This window comes from Coenobita brevimanus, chromosome 50, assembly GCF_032717465.1.
Source record: "Coenobita brevimanus isolate Jiangsu-jjx chromosome 50, ASM3271746v2, whole genome shotgun sequence".
Lineage (NCBI taxonomy): Eukaryota > Metazoa > Arthropoda > Malacostraca > Decapoda > Coenobitidae > Coenobita > Coenobita brevimanus.
Window position 1 is genome coordinate 39,651,216 of NC_137003.1, and position 17,188 is coordinate 39,668,403.

At 50.0% G+C, this 17,188-nt stretch overlaps 1 protein-coding gene across 1 annotated transcript in view; it reads right to left on the bottom strand.

Annotated features, from left to right (window-relative positions):
• The window catches only part of LOC145399811 (rho GTPase-activating protein conundrum-like), a 234,665-nt gene extending 217,753 nt beyond the window's left edge, over window positions 1–16,912 (bottom strand). The window contains exons 1-2 of the mRNA XM_080272372.1: window positions 16,801–16,912; window positions 15,946–16,067 (exon numbers count right to left, since the gene is read on the bottom strand). Coding sequence (XP_080128498.1) covers window positions 15,946–16,067; window positions 16,801–16,912 — 234 coding nt within the window. The remainder of the gene's footprint in view (window positions 1–15,945; window positions 16,068–16,800) is intronic.
• Between the last annotated feature and the right edge of the window lie 276 nt (window positions 16,913–17,188).

Sequence of the window (17,188 nt, forward strand, 5' to 3'; positions counted from 1 at the left end):
CCCGCCCCTTTTAGTAGCCTTTTACGACACGCAGGGAATACGGTGGCAGTATTCTTCCTAACACAACCTGGCCGCAGAGTAGTAGTACCACCCCACAGTGCGGCCAGGTTGTGTCCCCCCTGCCACAGGGGATATATAAAAATGGATATAAATGTGGTAGCTGCATAGTAATGAAAAAAATATAAATACCCACAGTCTTGGGTAAATGTACACTTTACTTTAAGCAGCAGAAAGACCTAACCAATTCAATTTATATTCCTCCTGCTTGTTTTCTGTATTTTTCTATTTTCAGGGTGGTAAATGACCATTTCCTGTTGAAAACTTTTCCCCCTGTTTATCATCATGTTCCATAAGCCATACCTACGATTGCTTCTGGCATACAGAAGAAAATTAAACATACTCATAGGTGGATTTCGCTTCCCATTTCCCAGCTGGAGATTAGGTTAGGTCAAATTATTAGGTATAGTTAAGCTAGGTTAAGTTATGTTCAGTTAAACTCACAGGTTAGGACAGTCCATTCTGCCATTATGCTGATGAATCAAACAAGCGTTGACGATGGAAAAGCTAAAATCAAAGGGGAAACAGCTTTAACAAGAACCATATATTTACCACCCCAGAAATAATTATAACTGTAGTAGTAACAGCTGAGGGCATCACAACACCCCCAGAAGGTGACAACGGAGGGGTAAGTAAGGCGTGCGCAACATCCGTGCAATATGGACATACATACCACACAGCCACGGGCCCCTATACCACGGAATGCACTGGGTGTGAACACCTCAGTCCGGGTGCATTACCCTTTCAACCCAGCCTGCGTCAGGATCAGGGTGGAGTTAGAAACCTAGCTCCAAGCAGCACTCCAGTGATGGCCGGTAGCCACACACTTAAGGCAACAGCCTGTAGCCGTGCCCCTGCAATGGCCAGTAGCCATGCACTTATGATGGCCGGTAGCCACACCCTTAAAGCAACAGCCTGTAGCAATGCAACAGCGATGGCCAGTAGCCGTGCCCTAAAGAGACGGCCAGTAGCTGCTCATAGTGCCGCTCTCTCCCCCTGCAGAACCCGTGACGGTTGGTTGCTGCACACAAGGAGAGAACGGTAAGCCCTCTCTCCTTCTGTAGTTGCCTCGAGGGGCATGACACCAGTGATGCCTGGCAGCTGCACCAGTAGACAAGGGACAGCAGGTAGCTGCCCTTCGCCTACATGTCGCCCCTCATACAGTACTTCGGTGATGGCTGGTAGCCGTGCCCGCAGGCAGGTGACGGCCGGCAGCTGCACTCTGTCTGCGGTCCCGTCAGGGCGTCGGGCCCCGGTGATGACCAGTTGCCGCACCAACAGGAAAGGGACAGCCTGTAGCCGCCCTCCTCCCATTGCCCAAGGGACCTCGGAGACGGCTGGTAGCTGCTGCAGGGAGGGGCGCCTCAAAAGCCCTTCGTCCCCTGTGACTCCACAACCCGAGGGAGAACCAGTTGCTGCACCGACGGGAGAGGGACGGTCTGTAGCCGCCCTCCTCCCATTGCCCAAGGGACCTGGGCGACAGCCAGTAGCTGCGCCAGGTAGGGGTGCTTTAGAAGCCCCTCACCCCCTTCGACTTCGCTACCTGAGGGAGACTCCTGTTCGAGCCGCCCCTCTGGTGGCAGAGCAAATCCCACCCTAGGCTCCCACGACTGAGGCAGCCTCCAGGAGGAGCACCTTTCCATCCAGGACTGGTGGAGAGGACCCATCTTAACCCCGGGGTTACACTCCATCCACCCGGCACCAAAGGGCGACCAATGCCTGTCAGACTCCTGCTGCCTGCAACGCCGCAGTCCCACCCTGACGCCAAAGCAGCGGGAGCGAGACCGCAGCCGACGGGCCCTCCACACCCCCCCTAGCACCCTGGGGCATTACCTCTCCAGTCCGGAGGAGGAGAGATGCCCTTCCTGCACCAGGTACCTGCAGGAGCGCCTTCAGAGAATCTTCAGCCCCAGTCCCGAGGGCCAGACCCTCGTGCCAAACCCCTCCAGTGCAGGGCCATTCAACACGCCTGACCACAGTCCATCCCAGAGGACGACACCCCCCATGGATAGTCTGGCCCCTCGACGAGAGGACACCTCAGGGAACGCAGCCGATACTGGGCAGCCACATGTGAGTCGCCGGCCCCCCCCCCCCTTTGGTTGGCCAGTTCCCCTATCCCATATCCCCATAGTGACTGCGATCTCTGCCCGCGAGTGAAAGTGAAAGTGACTGCACGAGTGTAAAGCACAGTGACAGTGTCTTTGCAGCCGAACTATAGTAAAAAGTGATAAAAGACACAACCAGTGTATAACTCGGGACAGATATAGAAATACTATAAAGAACACGCAGCCCTAGAACAAAGTGTAGTCACATCTTCCCTTAAGTGCAGTGTCTGTCTGTCCGTCAGTATCCTGCGAGATACCTATAACTTACATACAACTGTCAATTCCAGTTCCTTGCCTTTGGACAGAGTTCCTGTATCCAGAATTTGGTAATATACGTGTAAGGTTGTTGCCCTGTGTTTTTATGCCCTGTTCCTCTCACACTGTCTCCACTCCAGTCAAGAAAGGGAACCCAGCTATACCTTGGGTGTTACAGTCATTACTCGTTTTATGATGATTCGGTTTACGATAATTCGCTACGACGATAATAGAAAAGTTCCACCCCAAAATCCGATTTACGATAAATTTCCCACTATAACGATCTTGCCATCAGAAAGCGCCAGGCACATGCAAGGTAACCGTCGCTTGTCCCAGGCAAGATGGCGGCCCCGGCACGCAGTGCATTGTTTTGGTTCAGTTGCGGTCCCGCCACCCCTTCAAAGCCCTGTCTTTTCAACTTGTTCATGTATGCCCCCCTGTTATCGCCACCTCTCAGCCAAACATCATACAGTACTACAGTAGACATCGTGTAGCACCAGGCCAACTTTACGCGTGTGATTACTGTACTGGATTGTGTTGTTGCAACATTTTACTGTACATGAGTAACTCTGACTGTACTGGTGTGATAGTGTTTCTTTTGGTGAATTACTGTACAGTACTGTGGATTTGTGTGCCCAGTGGTAAGGTCAGTGCCAGTGTAGGCCCCAGTGCTATGGTTGGTGCAGGTATGGGCCCCAGTGCTATGGTTGGTGCAGGTATGGGCCCCAGTGCTAAGAGTGGTGCAGGTATGGGCTCCAGCGCTAAGAGTGGTGCAGGTATGGGCCCCAGTGTTAAGAGTGGTGCAGGTATGGGCCCCAGTGCTAAGGTTGGTGTTACAGATGGTGCAGGTGAGCGCCACAGTGTTACGGGTGGTGCAGGTGGGTGCCACAGTGCTATGGGAGGTGGTAAGAAGCGTCAGGCGAGTGAGAGCAATGATGGCCTGTCTAAGAGGGTGAGGTGTTCACTCTCCCTAGATGTTAAGTTGGACATTGTTAGGAGGAACAGGAATGGCCAAGACCCCAGCAAGATTGCCAATTCCCTCAAGCTCCCCCAGGCAACTGTCTCAACTGTCCTGAAAAATACGGCGGTTGTACTTGCAGCAAGCGAGACTGCTTCCACAATGGGGGCCAAGAGGATCACCAAGGTCAGGAATCCCTGTTTGGAGGAGATGGAGTGCCTCCTGCAGCTGTGGGTGGAGGACAAGACCTGATGAAAGGCACTGCTCTCAATGTCCATCATTACCACCAAGGCCCTTTCACTGTGGGAAACGATGAGGGAGAACGCTATGGAGAAACCAAAGGATGATTTTAAGACCAGTCCTGGGTGGTTTCTCAGCTTCAAGAACCGGGCTGGCCTTAAGGGACTGACCCTGCATGGCGAGGCAGCGAGTGCAGACGTTGAGGCCACTGCCAGTTTCCCAGCCCTACTGCAACAGCGAATCACCAGAGAGGGCTATAGCCCCAAACAGGTGATTAATTTTGATGAAACCGGGCTATTTTGGAAAAGGATGTCAAAGAAGACCTACATCTTTCAAGAAGAGAAGAAGGTGCCAGGTTTCAAGGTGTCAAAGGATAGATTTACACTCCTGTTTGGGGCTAACGCCGAGGGAGATCTAAAGCTGAAGCCCCTGATGGTGTACCACTGGGAGAACCCAATGGCCTTGGCTGAGTTTGTCAAGGAGAAGTTGGGGGTTATTTGGAAAGCCAACCCAAAAGTCTGGCTTACCATCAGCCTCTGCCAGAACTACGTCTCTGGCTATCTGTCGGGGGCGCTGAAGGAGTATGCCTCCGGTTGCAACTTGGCCAGTTGGTTCCTTCTCTTGGTGGACAGCACCCCCAGCCACCCTCCAGTCATGCAGGAATGGGCTGACAACATCGCAGTGATGTTTTTACCGTCAAACACCACCGCTGTCCTACAACCAATGGATCAGGGTGTGATTGTTGCCATTAAGGCATGTTACCTCCGTCTCACCATGGAGCAATTGGCGCGGGCCATAGATACAGACGCCGAGGTGACGGTAAGGAGTTTTTGGAAAGGATACAACATCAAGGCAGCCATCGACAACATCGTGCTGGCTTGGAAGGAGGTGACGCCACAAACACTCAACTCGGTTTGGAAAAAAGTTTGGCCTGAGTGTGTGCACTCCTTCCCTGGCTTTTCCTCTCACACTCCAGCTTCATCTGTTGAGGATATCCATGGGCAAATTCTGTCCCTGTCTCATATGGTAGGCTTCCATGAGGTTGATGAGGAAGACGTCGAGGAACTGCTACAGAGCCACTCAGAACTGTCAAATGAGGAGCTCCTCCAAATTTAAGAACAGATGGCACATGAGACAGAGCATGAACCGGAGGTAGAGCCACGGTGTGAACTGTCAGTCACCTTCCTTACACAGTTCATTAATGGCACTGACGAGTTTATGGAGCAAATGGGAGAATGTGACCCGATTTCCACCAGGAGTTCCTATGCCTGTTACCAGGTCAATCAGGCATTACAGGTGTATCGTGAGCTCCTTGACCAATGTTGGAGGCAAGCCTCACAGACCAGCATCACCGCCTTCTTCACGCCAGCTGCCATTAGACCCCCAACCATCACCTCTCCCAGACCATCCACCAGCTGCTCGAATGTCTCACCAACCTCATCAGTCAGCACTCAGCTGGATTCCCCTTCCCCTAACCTATTCCTGTCTTATTCAGAGGCTGACCACTAGCACCTGTAAGCACAGCCTGTCCCCCAGCCTCGAGGGGGATGACTTGGAGACAACTTGGACCAACACAGGAAGGAATGAAGGTGGGTTGTCATTCATGGTTCAGTCTTGGTTAGGTGACTTTGGGAAGTTGAGTTGACGTAACTCCCTTTTTAAAATGGGTTTCAATCTCCCGATTTACGATAAAATCGGTATACGATAAGGTATGACCAGACGTAATCCCATCGTAAAACAAGTAGTGACTGTATTAGGACGGGAAGCCGACCTAAAAACGCCTAGCATAACACTGGTGGACAGTGGTGGTTCTTGATCTGGGCATACACAGAGAGGAGCAAACAGGGAAATCAGCAAAATGGCAACCAAACTCCACATACAATTACCCAAATTTGATCAGGAGCAGTACGATACTCACACGTACTTGTCCATAGTCATGCCACTGTTGGATATTGGCTTTGAAGATGACAGACAGAAGATCGCAGTCACACTACCACTTCTGGGCAAGGCAGCAGCCAGTATTGTACCTAAAGTCATCCCCGAACTAACATGTGCAAATTTTATCAAGATCATAGTAGAAGCGATTACACCCTCTCTAGGAAGAGTGGTGGCGCTGTCCCAACTGGACAGCCTAACATACAACTGAAGCCTGGATGACACTCTTATCCAGGCTAGGCAGCTCGTCACCGCCGCGTACCCGGAAGCTGAAGCAGAAGCCCGGGAACAGCTTATGTTTAACATACTCTTCAGGATCCTCCCCAGCTTCATCAAAGAACATTTTATAAAACATGATCCAACGGGAGACCCGGATAAAGACATCCAATTTATGAGATGCCTTCTAGCCATCCACTCCACCCCTCAGCACATGGGTGCAATCAATCAGTTCCCCATGAATGTCATCGCTATTAACCCGTGGGTATTTTCTGTCTGCAGCCACAGAGGCCCTATCCACGACATCTGTGAGCAGCTAAAAGCTGCCCGGCGCAAGAAAATATCCCAAGGGTGCCTACAAGCCTCCCCACCATATGACAAAGACGTCGAGGACGACACCTCATAGGTCGATTGCTCTGAGATTGAGGGAAACAGAGCTTGACGAAAAAGGCACAGAGCTCGGCACAGAAGGTGCCCCACACAGCCCCCGCACCTCCCCATACTGATGGGGGCCACCTCACAAAAACATTGACCCCCCAGTCTATGACAGGGGGAAATATAATGTTTCATTTTACTCTCCTCCCATGATATCTTCTGTTTTACCCTCTCCTACTCCTAACCTTCCCGCTCCCCCACACACCACTTTCTCTGCTACCATTGCCTCTTCCTGTCCTGTTTTCCCTCAATACAAAGCCTGCCTTCCCCCTAACAGGACCCCCAGAACCCATACCTTATCCTCCCCTAACTTACTTCCTAAAACCATCTCCTGTCTACTGCCTCTCACTTATCACCCCGCACCACCCACCTCACACACCGCCTCCCAGCCACACCACACCCGCTCTCCCACTCAGCGCACTTCACCACCACTCACCTTCCCCGCCAACATGACTAACTCATAAGCCTGCTCTATCACACCCTCCTCCTTCTCACCCTCACCCACCTCCCTTTCCTAGGTCACCTCCTCTACCCCACCCTCAACCTCACCATCCCCATGGACCCCAGCTCACCCCCAATGACCTAACTGGACGCCTCACCGCCTGCCACCATGTCACCACCGCAGGCCCAGCCACACAACCAAGATTCCCCACCCAACCATGGCCATTGCATCACACCTCCAATGCCACACACCACCCGCCACACCCCACATCACAGCTCCCGCCACCCCACCACCGCCGCCAATACAACCACCTGACCCGGGGACCCGAAATCAACCACCAGCCACTCCACCACGAGCACAGCCCCCTGCCGCTACCTACGCCACCCCATCACCAAACATCCAGACGACACCACAAGGACGTATTTTCCCCTCCCCACCGGCTCCTTCGCCATCCACACCTCACGCCACCTCACCTTCTGCCACACTGCCACCGCAACTCCTTTCCTCCAGCCAACAACCCGCTCCCTCATCACTGTCTCCCTCCAACGCCGCACCTCACACCAATTCACCTGCCACTCCGCCACCACCACGCTGCCCGGGCACGCCAAGACCACCTACAACTGACACACACCCACAAACCCGCACTCCCCCCTCAGAACCCACACCTCACGCCACCACACCCGCCGCCTCACCACCACCGCCGATTTATCCCCCCGGCCAGCCCCCCACCTCCTCACCTCCAGTCCCTTCCTCCTCCACACCTCATGCCACCAAACTCGCCCTCTCACCACCGCAAATTTGTCCCCCCAGCTCCTTCACCCCGCACACCTCACATCACCTCATCTGCCACCTCACCACCACCACCCACCTCCAGCACTAGAGTACCCTCACACTGCCCTCTGCCACCTCCATCCCCACGTCAACTCCCTCCGTCATCGCCCCACATTCCCCCATCACCACCAGGCCCACACCTCAAACACCACCACCCAATACCACCCACCCCACCCCAACTCCTCGCACAGCCACAGCACCAAAAGGCTGCACTCCCACCTCATCACCCACGCCCGTCCTGAAAACAACCACCACTCGTTCTGACCGCCTCTCACACCCTCCCATCACGTACACCACCACCCCCTCCACGGTCACCAGGATTCAGCTGAGACCCTCAGGAGAACGACAACCTACAGCCATAAGGATACGGCGTGCCACCTGGGCACTGACCTTTGGCAGGAAGCACTGCATCTGCGGGTCTCATCACCTCCTCCAACTCTTCTGCACAGCCTCCCAACCCTCCACCCTCCACCTCTCTTGCATCCCTCACCATGATGAAAACCGGCAACTGTACAATGGAACACCCTCCTCCAACATCTGACTCCAGCCCACAACACCAGCACCACATAGACCTATTACCTCCAGTCACGGGCATGTGACTTTTCCCACCACGACGGTGGTGAAATAGTAACAGCTGAGGGCATTATAACACCCCCAGGAGGCGACAATGGAGGGGTAAGTAGGGCACGCGCAACGTCTGTGCAATATGGACATATATCCCACACAGCTGCAGGCCCCTATCCCATGGAATGCACCGGGTGTGAACACCTCAGTCCGGGTGCATTACCCTTTCACCAACCCAGCCTGCATCAGGATCGGGGTGGAGCTAGAAACCTAGCTTGAAGCAGCATCCCAGTGATGGCTGGTAGCTGCACACTTAAGGCAACAGCCTGTAGCTGTGCCCCTGCAACGGCCAGTAGCCGTGCACCAGTGACGGCCGGTAGCCACACCCTTAAAGCAACGGCCTGTAGCCATGCCCCTGCAATGGCCTGTAGCCGTGCCCTAAAGAGACGGCCAGTAGACACTCATAGTGTTGCTCACCCCCCCTACAGAAACAGTGATGGCCAGTTGCCGCATGCGGGGAGAGAACAGTTCGCCCTCTCTCCTTCTGCAGTTGCCTCGAGGGGCAAGACACCAGTGACGGCTGGCAGCTGCACCAGTAGACAAGGAACGGCCGGTAGCCGCTCTTCGCCTACACGTTGCCCCTCATACGGGACATCGGCGATGGCCAGTAGCTGCGCTCGCAGGCAGGTGACAGCCAGCAGCCGCACTCCGTCTGTGGTCCTGTCAGGGAGTCGGGCCCCGGTGACGGCCAGTTGCTGCACCGACGGGAAAGGGTTGGCCTGTAGCCACCCTCCTCCCGTTGCCCAAGGGACCTCGGCGACGGCTGGTAGCTGCACCAGGGAGGGGTGCCTCAAAAGCCCCTCACCCCCTGTGACTCCGCAACCCGAGGGAGACCCTGGAAGTCTGGCCCCAGTGAAGGCCAGTTGCTGCACCGACAGGACAGGGACAGCCTGTAGCCGCCCTCCTCCCGTTGCCCAAGGGACCTGGGCTACGGCTGGTAGCCGCGCCAGGGAGGGGCGACTTAAAAGCTCCTCACCCCCTTTGACTCCTGTTCGAGCTGCCCCTCTGGTGGCAGAGCAAGTCCCGCCCTCGGCTCCCCTGACCGAGGCAGCCTCCAGGAGGAGCACCTTTCCATCCAGGACTGGTGGAGAGGACCCATCTTATCCCTGGGGTTACACTCCATCCAGCCGGCACCAAAGGGCAACCAATGCCTGTCGGACTCCTGCTGCCTGCAACGCCGCAGTCCCACCCTGACGGCGAAGCAGCGGGAGCGAGACCGCAGCCGACAGGCCCTCCACACCCCCCCTAGCACCCTGGGGCATTACCTCTCCAGTCCGGAGGAGGAGAGATGCCCTTCCTGCACCGGGTACCTGCAGGAGCACCTTCAGAGAATCTTCAGCCCCAGTCCCGAGGGCCAGACCCTCGTGCCAAACCCCTCCAGTGCAGGGCCCTTCAACACGCCTGACCACAGTCCATCCCAGAGGACAACACCCCCCATGGATAGTCTGGCCCCTCGACGAGAGGACACCTCAGGGAACGCAGCCGATACTGGGCAGCCACATGTGAGTCGCCGGCCCCCCCCCCCTTTGGTTGGCCAGCTCCCCTATCCCATATCCCCATAGTGACTGCGATCTCTGCCCGCGAGTGAAAGTGAAAGTGACTGCACGAGTGTAAAGCACAGTGACAGTGTCTGGGCAGACGAACTATAATGAAAAGTGATAAGAGACAACCAATGTATAATGCAGGAGATATAGAAATACTATAAAGAACACGCAGCCCTAGAACAAAGTGTAGTCACATCTTCCTTTAAGTGCAGTGTCTGTCTATCTGTTGGTATCCTGCGAGATACCTATAACTTATATATACCTGTCAATTCCAGTTTCTTGCCTTTGGATAGAGTCTAGCCTCCTGTATCCAGAATCTGGTAATATACGTGTAAGGTCGTTGCCCTGTGTTTTTATGCCCTGTTCCTCTCACACTGTGTCTCCGCTCCGGTCTAGAAAGGGAACCCAGCTATATCTTGGGTGTTATTAGGACGGGAAGCCGACCTAAAAATGCCTAGCATAACAATAACAGACTATCAGGAAGATGAACTGATTTGGTAAGGTGCTTCTACTGCTTAAAGTAAAGCGTATGTCCACCCAGTCTCGTAACACTGCACAACTCAGGCTCAATAAAGTTAGTATACAGTATATGACACCTGCTTGCCCAGGTTCAAAGGTCAAATTATCTCTGCACAAATGCAGGGAGGAAGGAGGTATCAGAACTCTCCCTCCCTTGTGTGATGTATTTTACAACCGAGAGGAAATACGTGGGTAGTATTTTCCTCCATCCCTGGAGAAAATAATGATAACAGTGGCAAATGCAATAGTTTTTGCTTGTTTGTTTGTTTCAATAATCATGACGCCATGATAAGTGGGCCATATTTCCTTTGGTTCTGATTTCGGAACAATATTTCCCCAACGTTTAACTTTGCCTCCTCCACCTTAAAAACCTCTGGTATTACTAATGTAAATTACGTCAATATTAAGATAATGCATATAAAATAAAACAGAATATAAAGTGTAATATGCAAAATAAATATCTGAGGAATAGCTGTAAATGTTTCTCGAGTCAATAACAATACTGTACAGCCAAATGTAAAGACTGTCACCCGAGGAATAATACCCCCCCCTCTCTCTCTCAAAACAAATATAATAATAATGACAACAACAACAACAACAATAATAATAATAATAATAATAATAATAATAATAATCCATCCATCCATCATCCAATCCTACATTGCCCCATGAGGAGCGTAGGAGCCCGGGGCTAAGCAGTTGGTCCCAACATTTAAGATGAGAGTGACCAGCCTCACTCATCCCTGAGTGGCATTTCATGAGCAATCAACCCCAACCACCCCTTGGATATAAACCTTCACCGGCTCAATCCGATTGGAGCGCAATAATTACTCACTAAACCACCAGGCGCCAAAATTTGGTTATATGGTTACCACCCAGCGTAGTAAATGGTTTCCTGGTGTACAGGAAACCATTTGGCTTGTCACTCAGTGTAGAGTCATCCACAGGCAGAAAGAAGAGGAAAGAATGAAGGAAACAAAGACAGAAGAGGGAGTGTAAAGTCACCCGTCGGCAGAAGGACGAGGAAAGAATGAAGTAAAGGAAGACAGAAGAGGATGGAAGGAAAGAAGGATAGAGGAGAGGACAGGGCAGACACCCGACAGCAGCACAGAATCGAGTGAATGGATGGTAAGCGCCCCCACCTGCCACAAATAATAATAATAATAATAATAATAATAATAATAATAATAATAGAAATAATAATAATAATAATAATAATAGAAAAAAAATAATAATAAAATAAATGAATGAATAAAAAAAAAAAACAATATAGAAAACCCCACTTGTGGCCTAAAAGTGTTCATAAACATCTGTCTATCTATCTATTGCCAGACTCCTTAATCCCGTAAGGGGTAGCCACAAACAAAATGTCGCCCTGTCTCCCGCCATTTCACTGCACTGCTCCCAGCTCACCCCCTCCCTTCTCAGATACCTCTCCACTCCATCCCTCCATCTCATCTTTGGCCTTCCCCTCACTCTCCCCCCCCCATCCATCTCACTCACATACACTCTCCTCGTTCATCTTTCATTCTCCATCCTCTCCACATGGCCAAACCACCTCAATGTGTTTCTCCTAACGCTTCCTATCACATCCACATCCACACCACAACGCTCCTTCACTTCCTCATTTGTCAGTCTGTCTCTCCATGTGACTCCATATGCTCCTCTCAAGTAACTCATTTCCACTGCTCTCACTCTTGACTTGTGTCCCTCCAACAACGTCCAAGCTTCACTTCCATACGTTAGAGCTGGTATCACAATACTGTCAAGTAGTAACTTTTTCACTTCCATGCTCACTTCCCTGTTTCTTATCACTGCTTTCAAGGAACCAGCAACCTTTCTTCTTTGTTGTACCCTTTCAAGATCTTTACCCTCTAAACTTCCATCCTTACACATCATACTACCCAAGTACTTAAATGCACTCACATTTTCCATTTCCTCACCATCCAACCTCACTGTACATTCACTGACTTCACTTCTCTCGAAGACCATCACTTTACTCTTCCCTCCATTCACCTTTAGATTCCGTTTCTTACACACGCTCCCAAGCTCATCCACCAAGCCTTGGAGCTCCCTTTGGTCTTCACTTAAAAACACAGTATCGTCTGCAAACAACAGTAGTGAGAGTTTTCAAACACTGCCCTCTCTCATTAGCGCCGCTCCAACATCCACTGCCCAACCTTGTATCTCTTTTATAACTCCATTCATAAACAGACCGAACAAACCATGGAGACATGACACATCCCTGTTTCAATCCAACCTTCCAATAGAAAAATTCACTCAGTTGACTATCTACAAACACTGCAGCCTTAGCACCCTCATACATACTCTTGCACGGCACTCAACAACTTCCCATCTACTCCATAATATTCTTAATACTTTCCACAATCCTAGTCTATCCACCCTGTTACATGCTTTCTCTAAATCCATGAAGGCCGCATACAACATCTTTCCCTTCTCTAGAAACTTTTCCACTAAAGATCTAAGAATGAATATCTGATCTACACAACCTCTTCCCTTCCTAAAACCTCCCTGTTCTTCTGCAACTAATTCCTCTGTTATTTCCCTAACTTTGTCAATAAGTATCCTACCATATACTTTTCCTATTACACTAGGTAGACAAATGCCTCTGTGATTACCACATACTTCTTTTTCCCCTTTTCCTATGTTGGAATAATTGTACCTGACTTTCAATCCTCCAGGACTCTACCTTCCTCCTAGGCCAATCTGCACATCTTCCACATCCAATATACTACTATTTCTCTCCCATGCTTCAGCATTTCACCACACACTCCATCAATCCCTGGGACTTTCCTCTTTTTAACTTTCTTCATTGCTTCCACAACGTCCATCCTACTGATTTCTTTCTCTTTTCTCACATCCCTCCATCTTCCAGCCATTCCCCAGTCACTTATACTCGAATTACTTTCATTCTCTATGTTTAACAGTTCCCTAAAGTGTTCTCTCCATCTACTCACTTTTTCTCCCTTCTCCATGAGTACTCTACCAATTTCATCATTCACGCCCCAACTAGCTTCTTTGGCACCCTGTCTAACTCTCTTTACCTCCTTCCAGAACATTTTCTTACATTCTCTCCACTTTACACTCAAATTCCTTCCAAATTCCTTATCCACTCTCTTCTTACTCTCTCTTACTAATCTTGTCACCTTTCTGTTCCTCTCTACATATAACTCTCTCTTCCATCTCTCAACTTCTTCCATGCCCCCGTTTCTCATCCACTCACTCTATGCTTTTTTCTTTTGTGCCACAGCCATAGCCTCTCTCACTTCTTCATTCCTCCATGCTGTTCCCTGCACCCCCTTTTGTCTTCTCTTCAACCGACACACCACCTCACATGCTGCACAGATTTCTTCTGTGAATATGTTGCACACACCTTCCACGTCCCCCATCTGCTCCAAGCCATATGTACCCAATCGCTCCTCCACTTCCTTCTTATATTCTGCCTATTTTCCATCATCTTGTAACCTTTTCTTTCTCCTTGTATGAACTACTTCCTCCTGTCCTTCCCTTCTTCTATTTCTCCATTTCATTTGGACCTTGATTTTGACCACCACCAAGTGGTGGTCAGAAAGTCCACTCCCCCAGCCTCTATATACTCTTGCATCCTTTACACACCTTCTCATCCTGTCACCCACCCACACACACATAATCAGTCATTGCCTTCTGTTTATTCAGTTCACCATCCACCCTTCTCATCACTCGCCATGTACAGTATACCTATGGATCATTTTGTGCCTGAAGAGGGTACTGGTTCTCACCAACCCCCTCCTGGCACAAATGTTCCCTAAAGCAATGCCATTCTCATCCATCTCTGCTTGCACACCCCACTCACCGACTGCTCCATCTACCTTCACATTCCCTACTTTTCAATTCATATCTCCAATCAAAAACACTCTCTCATTCCTTTCAATCTTTTCCATGCACGCTCCCACATTTGTCCAAAATTCTTCTCTCACCCTGTTTGCACGATCTTGTGTTGGCGCATACATGCACACAGTCGCCCACATTTGTAGTCCAACTTTCAATCTTACCCACACAATCCTTAAGCTAACTGATCCATACTCTCTTATATTCTCCTTCCGTCTATTACTTACAACAATACACACTTCTTCTTTTGCCCTCTCATTCTCACCCATTCCCATGCATATACCTCATCTACCCCATCCATACTCCCTTTCTCTCACATTCTCACCACTCCATGTAGTTTCAGTATATCCACATACATCCACTTATGCACCCTCAAGCACCTGGACAATGTCTCTTTCTTTCACCTCATCATTTGTACCCCTTACATTCTATGTAGCTATCCGTACCATGTCCTTTGTTGGGTCCTTAGTCGTCGCCTTTTGGTCAGTCCTGGTCCGAGGTTTCTTGTTCGTATTTTTAGTTCCTGTAGTTGTTTTCCGGGGAGGGGCACTAACCATCCGCCAACCCACTTGTCACGTAGGGAACACGTATTGGTTGGTTATAAGGTTACCACCCGCACTTTAAATACTTCCTGGTTTACAGGAAATCATTTGGCTTGCCACTCAGTGCAGAGTTACCCTAAAAACAGGGTACCACTACACTAAGTGAGTGGATGGTGGGTGCCCCTACCTACCAACATGCCCCCATCTACCAACATGCTGGGAGTATTAACAAGGGAAACTTAAGAGCAACAAAAAGGGAGCAGTAACATAAGCTAAAACCAAACTAACTTCGCCCTTGCCGTGCGATGAATGCCTGTAAATGAGCTGAGGATAATAATAATAATATGTGGTAGGTGGGGGAGCTCACCATCCACTCGCTCGATGTAGTGCTGCTCTCAGGTGTCTGCCCTTTCCTCTCCTCCATCCTTCTTTCCTTCCATCCTCTTCTGCCTTTCTTTCCTTCATTCTTTCCTTGTCCTTCTGCCTGCGGGTGACTTTACACTCCCTCTTCTGTCTTTCCTTCATTCTTTCCTCTTCCCTGTGCCTGTGGGTGACTCTACACTGAGTGACAAGCCAAATGGTTTCCTGTACACAAAACTATTGACTATGCTAGGAGGTAACCACATAACTAAATTTGGGCGCCTGGTGGTTTAGTGGGCAACTACAGCGCTCCAAGCGGATTGAGCCTGTGAAAGTTTATAGCCAAGGGATGGTTGAGCTTTATTGCTCACGTAGTGTCACTCAGGGATGAGTGAGGCTGGTCACTCTCATCTTAAATGTCAGGCCCAACTTGTCTAGCCCCGGGCTCCTACGCTCCTCATGGGGCAACGTAGGATTGAATGATGTATGGATGGATGGATAACAATAATAATAATAATAATGATGATGATGATGATGATAATAATAATAATAATAATAATAATAATAATAATAATAATAAGAGGAAAGCACTCAGAGCGTATACCTCCGCCAATGCCACTGCAGGATCCGAATCTGGATCCGGATCCGCCCCAAAATTAAATAAATTCTTTCTTGGCCCATGGCCCACCCTTCCACAAAATTTCATTGAATTTCTTTGAGAACTTTTGGAGATATCATCTGGACAAACAGACAGACAAACATAGGTAAATACAAAACCTGCAACTTCGTTGACGAAGGTAATAATGCCACCAACAAAAGGCAATAATAAAACAAGAACAACAGTGAATGTCAAAATGACATCACCAAAAACAAAACGAGATAATATTACACAAAGCAATACAATAGTAAGTCAAAATCAAACCAAATGTTGCGGAAAAAAACAAAAAACAAAAAACGGAAATCCAGTAAATGCCATAACCAACTACCTTCCTACCTGTCGTGGGTTGAGAGTGCCCATGAACTTGCTGAGCGTGATGTTGTCCTCGGAGAGCTCTGAGTCAGGCTTCACCGATATACCCAGGCCCTCAAGGAAGTGCTCGTCCGATTCACCCTCATCTGTGGGGGGGGGGGGCAGGCAAGGGTAGGTAGGCAGGCAAAGGCAAGGGTGAGGGTTCAGGCAAAGGAAAGGGTTCAGGCAAGGGTGAGGGTTCAGGCAAGGGTGAGGGTTCAGGCAAGGGTGAAGGTTCAGGCAAGGGTGAGGGTTCAGGCAAGGGCAAGAGTTCAGGCAAAGGTAAGGGTGAGGGATCAGGCAAAGGCAAATGTTCAGGAATGGGTGAGGGTTCAGGCAAAGGTTAGGGTTCAGCCATGGATGAGGGTTCAGGAAAGGGTGAGGGTTCCGGAAAGGATAAGGGTTCCGGCAAGGGCAAGGGTTCAGGAAAGGGTGACGGTTCAGGAAAGGGTTAGGGTTCAGGAAAGGGCAAGGGTTCAGGAAAGGACGAGGGTTCACAAAAGGGTGAGGGTTCAGACAAAGACAAGAGTTCAGGTAAGGGCAAGGGTCCAGGAAAGGGTGAGGGAACATTCAGACATGGGTGCCAGTCAATTAATCTATGCGTCATAATTAACATTTCCTTTCAACCAACTTAGCAAAAAATGTAGAACACTGCACAATAACGCTTTTGGCCCTGCGAATGCTGCATCGAGATAAGGCAAAAACGATTAGAAAGAAAAAGAAATATCAGCATATTCCTTCAATCAACTTTGCAAAAATGATCAAAATTTATACAAGTACTCTTTTGGGTTCTCATTATATTACTAAGAAATAAAGAGAAAACAGAGAATGTTTCTTTACCATCGTGACTCGGGGCTTCCTCCTCCGAGTGCGAGTTGGAATTTGAGACGCGGCGGTATGTTCGCACCTCGTTCCAGTAGTCCTCCATGTCCACACCAGCGTTGGCCTCCATGCTGCCTATCTTGGAAGGGGTTGGGCGGTTGTAGGACAAATGGGGTGTGGGTTGCAGTAGGGTGGGGTCTATAAGGGGTTGCAAGGTGGAATGTTGTTCAGTTTAAAAGAGAATATGGAGTAGAGAAAGCTGCAGGTTACAAGGGGGTGCAGGCTATACAGAGATATGGGTTACTGGCATGAGAGTTGAGAAAGGTGCAAGTTTTAACAGGGTATGAGGTAGACAGAGGTGTGATTTATACGAAGGCGTGAATCAGAATGGGGAGTGCAGGTTGTG